Raw genomic sequence first — 7,591 nt, 5'->3', positions numbered from 1 at the left:
CTTGCCTTTCTCTCCTCTCTCCCTCCCTTTCTTGGTTTCATCCCTTACTTATCTTGGTGAGTGTGGATAGCTGGGCCGTCCAGTAACACATCTTCAGCCAATTTGCAACTTTAAAATCGAGCAGCTGCCTATTTTTCCCTTAGCCATGGGAAAAAACAGGACTTGAAGTCAGAGCTCCTCTGCCATCAGACTGGCAAAGGCGCAGTTATCTTCAGACTTGCTCCTCAGCTAGAATGCAAAGCGGTAAGGACACATGACCAGTCTCTTCGATCAGAATTCTACCTCTAAGTAGCCTTATTTTAAAAAGACTATTGAGGGACGTCCGGCTGGCTCAGTTGGTAGAGCATGTGACTCTTAATCTCGGGGTCCTGATTTCAAGCCCCACATTGGGCTTTGGAGCTTAATTAAAATATAAAATAAATAAATAAATGTAGGTTGTATTTAAAAAATAAAATAAAAATGAAAATGAAAAGAGCTCTTGAGGGTGACATGTGGTAGCACAAATTACTTTAAACCTGGGTTCCCAAACAACACCCCCAGGGGCGAGGTATGTTACAAAACTGAGGCAACTGGGGCAGATTGGGGAGACCAGGCAGGAGGCTGGTGAATGGCAAGCTCCTGGTCTAAAAAGGGCCAGCCTGACCCCAGGGCAGCCCAGGACCCTCTGTGCCCCATCTTCTGAATGTCCCAAGAAGCCAGAAATCCAGACTCTTAGTAGAAATGTTCCAATGTTTAAATCTATAAAATTTCACTTCCCTCCCTGCTTTTCACAAACCTTGATACAGAAAAGAGCTTCTGAGTGGAATTCAAAACCAGTGTAAGATTTTTTTTTTAATTTCAAAATATGAAGTGCTAAGTAAATACATTTCCTTTTATTGAATAGCAGAGAGTATCATTAAGAAGATAAAATGAAGTGCTTTGATCTAAAATTTCAAATGGGTTTCACAAAAAACATAAAGTATTTTATTTAGTCTAACCCAGCAGGATATATGCCCAAACGGGTCATCATCAGACATGGAATTCAGCGGCACTTAAGATACACAACTTTAGGTGATTGTGACCAACAGCTGGGCTCTGAACTCCACCGTTATTAACATAAAAATTTTCAGTGTGACTACTAAATAATTAGTACCGTCAATGTGGTAAATACATTAAGTTACAAATCTTTACATTTGTACATAACTCATTTTACAAATAAAGGTTTTAAGACTCAACTGTCCAACTTTCATTTAAACACTAAATGTTGCTGAACAAAAAGTCTGCAATAAATATTCCCTCAGGTGGGTGGGGAAATGCTTTTACGTAAGATCTGTGTTACAATGAATTTCCTGGTAAATATTTAAAACTTTAAACTCCTTGTGCAATTATGGAAATCTTGTATTCCGGAAAAAAAAAAACACACTTATATTTTAAACAAAATTTAGTTATTAATTTAAAAAGTAACTTTTCTCACAATGCTAATGTTATTCATGGTTAAGTTGCTCCCCGAATCATAAATAGGTTGTTCAGCTGTTCCCTCATGTTGCTGATTTGTTAATTTTTTTTAAAAAGAACTTTCAATAATTACCATCAGGTGTTTTTCTTTGCTTGTTGATGTATAGATGTGTATTATGACTCACTAAACAACTTAGGTTGAAAAAAAGAACACATAGGCCTTTTCTAAACAGTATAGCTGAGCTGTCCAGTAACACATCTTCAGCCAATTTGCAACTTTAAAGTTGAGCAGCTCCCTATTTTGAATAAAAGTAGCGCAAACTGAAACGTAATAATCACCATGATTTGCAAGCCAGAAAGCAATTCTGTAACACACCCATCCTGTGATCGGAGCGGGGAAGCGTAGGACTAGGAAGGCGCTGTATTTTCCTAGCACATTCCTCCGGGACATTGCTGGGTTCAAGGGAAATCCCCCAGAAGTCCTTGTGGCCATGGCGACAACCCTCCACCTGTCTTCCCGGTTGTCCTGCTGGCTGGATTTATCTCTGTGGCCTGTCAGCTGGAACTGAAGTCCGGACAGCTCTTCCCAGGCAGCGGGGGCTCCTGCTGGAGCGGGTAGGTGAAGTACTGGGGTGACACCAGGAAACCGGATGGCTGCGTCAGGTGGATTTGGTGGCCTGTGGTGTAAGGGGGGGGCGGTGATGGCACCAGGCAGCCTGGCTCTGCTCTGGCAAAGGAGAATCTGCGGATAGAGCCCCCCGTGGAGCTAGAGCTGGTGGCCGTGCTGGACTGTCTGGAAGGTGCCCTGAGGCTTGTGGAGGTCAAGATCATGGGCAGGGTCTCTGTCTGATAGCTGCGGAGGGAGAAGCGGATGGGCTGCTGTGAGGGCTCCTTGGGTCTCAAGCAGGTGCAGCAATAAACAGCCACCAGGGAGCCCAGGATGATGAAGGCGATGAAGATGGAGCCAACGATGAGGAAGGGAACGTAGACGGGCTCTAAAAGGTAAAAGCAGACAGACACAGGTGTTTGGACAAGAGTCTCCCAGACTCCAGGCAGCTCATGGGTGGGAGGTAAGCGGCTCGGTGTGGCCGCCCTTGTCAGCCCAGGCTCTCGAGCTTGTTACTGGTAATCTCTGAAGTGGGAAGTGAGATGGCAGAATGTTCTTGCTCCTAGCGGGGAGGAAGCAAGCTGATACTGGAGCCTCTGTTAGCAATTAGCCGGTACATCGCACATCTGGAAATCAGAAGGAACAGAATCTACCCTCCCGTTCAAGCGCCAGAGGGAGGGGAAGGCTGAGTTGTTTGGTTACCACGACTCTGGGTTTAAATCCAGGGTTTTGGTACTTTTATCACGGTGGGGCTCTTAGGGCGCTGACCCATCTCTGAGGCTGCAAATTCTTCTCCCTTCCAAGAATCTCCAATCTAAGCAAAGAGAACTGAGCCTGTGAGACCCCTATGATGAGACTAAGGAAAGATGGTGTAAAGAAATCTGTAGTTGGCTCCCCTTAACTGTGTCTGTGATTGCATGGGGAACTGTATCATCTCTGGATACTTCTTCCCAGAAAGGACTTGGGATGCCCTCTCTGGCTGCCACACCTCTGCCCCTCACCTCCACCCCACCCCCCCAAACTCTGGGAAGGTCAGGCCGAACCTTAGATCATGAGACAGTTCTTAGTGTTGGTGGCTTTCTGAAAGAGCACCCCTCAGAGCAGATCCATTTCCTTCTCTCTGTGCAAGACAGACATCAAATTTCCCACCCCTGAGCCCGTCTCCCAACTCCCTGGGGACACTCCCAGTGTCTCCCCTGTCTGATAGAGCCACCTCTGGATGCAACCTCCAGGGCTGAGGCAAAAGAAAGAAAACCTGCGTTGACAAAGACCTTACTGTGTGCCTGACTCTGTCTTATGAATGAATTATCTGAATCAAGTCCGTGGAGACTCTTGTAAGGAGGACATGGTAAGCTCTGTTTTCTAGATGTGGAAACATGCTTGGTTTTGACCCTGCCAAAGACACAGGAGCAGTGACTGACAGGTGACCATCAACCCGGAGGTTCTGTGGGTTCTTAGACCTAAGCTCTTCCGTCTCCCATTCCCTCCGCCATGTTTAGTAGGCCAGGGGAAAGCCACTGACTAACCACTTAGCTGGCTTAGCGGCCCGGTGCTAAGCATTCAGACACTCACTCAATCCACAATCCAACTCCTCTGAGAATATGCCCATGTGAGAGTTGAGAGGAGGCCCAGAAAGTTAAGTAACTTGCCCAAGTTACACAGCTGGCAAGGGGCAGAGCCACAAGCCAAGGTTCCTGAGTTCGGTGGATCCCACCTCAGGGAGTGCAGAGATGGCCCCCTTTCCTGCTGCCCACCCCCCCCCCCCGCAACAAAGAGGATTCCGGGAGGATTAGGAAGGATATCCCCACTGCAGACTGTGCGTTGACACACTCCACAGAGCAACCGTGTCCCCGAGGATGAGTGGAGTAAGCCAAGGGGAAGTCTGTATCATTTTTTTAACAGGCGAGGACCGCTTCGCGGTCCCTGCCTTCCCCGAGCATGTTTTCTCCAGAAACCACTTCTCCAACCCACCAGATTGGGAGTTTTGACGCTCAAATTCCAAGAGAACAGAATGGAGTTCTAAGGCAGAGCAAGCTCCCCTTTCCTCTGGGTTATTACTCTCTTGGCCGGTGGTGCTGAGGCGGAGGGGGTCTCTGGGCACCATTAATTCTCTTTCCCGGGGACCTTCTCTTGACCGCTCTAGACCTCCGCTGTGGAGTTCTGGGGTGTCACCCGCTCTTAGCTCCGCCCGTTCCCCCCGGTTTCCCGGCCATAAAAACCATCGCCTCAAGCTCTAACGGGTTTCCCTGACGTTCCCATTCAGGTGGAAAGCTTTTTTTCTTTTCTTTTCTTTTCTTTTCTTTTTCTTTCTTTCTTTCTTTCTTTCTGAGGTGTAAAGTTCCTCCGCTGGGGTCATGATTTACTCCGCTCTGAAGTGAGCGGAAATTTGACCCGTGTTTTCCGACCTGAGAATAGGGGGCGGGCAGCCCCTGCGACCCTGGTTTCTAAATCGCCACCTCGAGGACCTGGGCATTTCTGAAAGGCGTGACAATAGGGGGTGGGCCAGAGAGGGTAATTCGATGCAGAGAAATGAAAGGAAGTCGGGAGAACGAGGCAGAGGCTTAGGAACGCTACCAAAGATCCACCAAAAAAGGGGGGAAGGGGTGAACGTGGATCAGGTTCCTTGGCCCCGTGGGGCTGCAGATGCGCTCCCCACGAGTTGCGGTCTCTGGCCGCCGGCAATCCGGAAACTCCTGGAGTGACCGGGGTTCGCAGTGGGGGGTCCCCACCGCCCTGGAAAAACCGCATCCCGACCTGAAGCTGTCCCCGTAGCTCTTCCCTCACCTCCCGCGCTCCCGGGAGCTCCAGCATTCTCGCCCAGGGCCACCGGGTGCAAGCCCTGCGGTCCTCGCTGTCCCTTGCAAACTTTCCTGGGGCCGACCCGCGGAGACCGCGTGAATCGGGACTGCAAAGGAATTAGGGCGCCTGACCCGAAACGCGACCACCCGCTCCGCCTCGATGTCCCCACCTCGCCGCACCGCCGTGCGCGGAGCCGGGACCGCCTGGAGCGCACGCGGGCAGACACGCGCGGGCCGCGGGCGTCGGGCGGGGGCCAAGGGCCGGCACTTACGCGCGGTGATGCCGGGGTGCTCCAGCTCGCCGCGGTCGTTGGTGCAGCTTCCCTGCTCCAGCCTGGCGTCGGCCGCGGCGCAGCAGTAGCGCAGCGCGCAGGAGCCGCAGCAGATGGTGGCGTCCAGCGTGTCGAAGTCCTCCGGGCACTGGAAGCCCTCATGGTAGTTGCCCTGCACGTCCACCCAGCCGTGGCAGTATTCTCCGGACTGCTGAGCACCCGCCGGGCTCCAGCGCAGCCAGCCCAGGAGGAGCCAGAGCGCCAGCAGCGCCCCCATCACCGCTGGGCGCCCGGGGCGGCCAGGAGGGGACGCAGCGGGAGAGCGAAGGGCTGGGCGGCAGCGGTGCCGCCTCTCCCGGGGCGCGGCTCGGGCGGCTGGCCCCCCGGCGGCCGAGGCCCCCCCTTGGCGCGGGCTAGCGGGGGCCGGGGAGGCGGCAGGGGCTGCGCCGCGGGCTCGGCAGGCCGGGGGTCTGCATGGTGCGCGGGGGCAAGAGGGCGGGGGCCCGCGGGAGGCGCCGGCGGACGCTGCTGCTGGGGCTGCTACTGCCGCCCTTTGCGGGTCTCATAGTGCCGCGGGCGCGAAGGGCGCGCCGAACCCTCGGCCGCCTCCCACCCCACTCCTCAAGGGAGCCATCGCGTCCCGGGCTGGCGACCCCCGCGCCGCCCAGCGCCCCTCCTCGTGGCCGTCGCCGGGTCCCTAGTGGAGCCCGAAGGAGGAAGAATTTGAGATCCCCGCGTGCGGGCGCCGGGGACCCGCGGCCCCTCCACCCCCGCCCCTGTCTGTCACGGGAACAGGAGTCGGCCTGGCCGCGGCCAAGTACAAACGGCCTCGGGGCTGCTGACAGCTCTGCCTGCAAGGCGTCCTTTAAAAAGGAAGAGGGAGGGGGAGACAGCGAGGGCTAAGAAAGAGTCCGCCCTCCTGGGTCGCGCCGCTGGAGCTAATCACCGCGGGCGCCGTGCGAGCTGCGGGTCCCCGAGGCTCTCGGGTTCGCGCGCCCCCCTCCGCCATCCCGGGACACCCCCTCCACCCCCAACCCCCGCCCACCACGCTCGCTCTCCCAGGACTGGACTCCAGACCTGCGGGGAGCAGGCCCTCCCCCTACACACCGTGACCCCCGCACCGCCCAGGGATCCCGGTCGAGCGAGGGCGAGGGCTGCGGAATTCCTGCGCCCTTCCACGCGCGAGGGCGTGCGGGGATGGGGGGGAAGAGAGGCGCCAGTACTTTGCCTGGATATAAAAAAAAGCGGGCGCGACGACCGAGGTCTGTCGAATCTTGTGTCGCCTGTTGCACAATTCCGGACTCGATCCTGGGACACCTGTTCTAAAGGTTCAGAACTATGATTTTAAGGGGCCGGCAACCTTTGCACGTAGTTTTCCACCTAAAGTTTCCACTTCTAGGAGGAACGGCACGTTTTCGCTGACAGACGCACACAGGCGCTGCGCCCGCACCACCCCCCCCCCGCCCCCCAGCCTTCGGGCTGCCGGGTGAGGAATCGCCGGTCACCTCCACCAGCCGGGGGCAGCTCGAAAACCCTCAAAGAGCACGACTTCGTTCACGCCCACAAAGGAAATAAAAGAACAAAATTAATGATAATTGAGCCGATCTGAACTTCTGTTCGGGCAAAGAAACACATTTATTTAAATGATGTGTCCCCTGTGTGCTATTTTCAGGGGCACTGCTCCTTTATCGTCGTAAGTGCCTTCTGAAACTGGTGTTATGTGAAACCCAGGCTAAACTCGGGCATTTATTTTTACTGCATCCTGAACTTCCTCTCATCGTTTACTGGTGTGTGTGTGAATATGTTCCCCGTATCTCAACCTATTTGTCAAACACTCTGAATGCCCGTGTCACTGATTTAGATGTTGGCAAGTTGAGTGAAACAAAAGAGACAAAAGTTTGCTGTGCACCAGCAATAAAAAGTGTGCGATCAAAAGCATTTACCACGCCCGCAGCTTCCCCATGGTCCCCGGTCGGTTCAGAGTTTTGTTTTGTTTTGTTTTGTTTTTTTTAAACTCTGAATAAAACTGTTTCTCTTTTTAAATCTGAAATAAAGTGTATTCCAAGTAAAGAATTACTTCTGACTTCTTCTTTTAAATATTGGGATTAGCATTTAGTTATGAAAACGTAAAAATAATGCTCAACATTTCAAATGGCAAGTAATATTTAGCTTTCTTGTCTAAATATTTAGCGTTCTTGTTCTCTTAGAAATAGATATTGCTAGGGACTATAATAAGCTATTAAGTAAAACCAAAGTCTGTTCTGGCTTTTATCTACAAACAAACAATGGTACAGTTTTTCTTAACTTAAGCATACAGAAAAATTGTTTTTGCAAAAAATTTCTTGGGTTCTATGTTTTTATTTGTAAAAAAAAAATATTCTTACCAGACTTAAAGTTTGTTTTGTTGTTTTTTTTTTTTAAGTTGTTTTTTAGGAGTGTTATTTAGATTGAATATATATATCCTGAGCAATTAAGGGAAA

At 52.1% G+C, this 7,591-nt stretch overlaps 1 protein-coding gene across 1 annotated transcript; it reads right to left on the bottom strand.

Moving 5' to 3' along the window:
- Positions 1-940: 940 nt before the first annotated feature.
- Positions 941-6,072, bottom strand: SHISA3 (shisa family member 3). Its single transcript, XM_032334196.1, has 2 exons — positions 5,112-6,072; positions 941-2,429 (listed from the first exon to the last, which is right to left on the bottom strand). The coding sequence occupies exons 1-2, from the start codon at positions 5,386-5,388 to the stop codon at positions 1,990-1,992; spliced, it is 717 nt and encodes a 238-aa protein (XP_032190087.1). The 5' UTR covers positions 5,389-6,072; the 3' UTR covers positions 941-1,989.
- Positions 6,073-7,591: the final 1,519 nt, after the last annotated feature.

The sequence above is a fragment of the Mustela erminea genome, chromosome 2 (genome assembly GCF_009829155.1).
Source record: "Mustela erminea isolate mMusErm1 chromosome 2, mMusErm1.Pri, whole genome shotgun sequence".
In the NCBI taxonomy this organism is placed as follows: Eukaryota; Metazoa; Chordata; class Mammalia; order Carnivora; family Mustelidae; genus Mustela; species Mustela erminea.
This window is presented reverse-complemented; position numbering and strand designations above follow the sequence as displayed.

What these genes read in the sequence shown, in the direction of transcription:
- SHISA3 (XM_032334196.1), bottom strand. Translation starts at nt 5,388, where the DNA reads ATGGGGGCGCTGCTGGCGCTCTGGCTCCTCCTGGGCTGGCTGCGCTGG. An exon ending in GCACCCCGGCATCACCGCGC is followed by an intron (nt 2,430 to 5,111) that starts GTAAGTGCCGGC and finishes TTTACCTTTTAG; the next exon opens with AGCCCGTCTACGTTCCCTTC.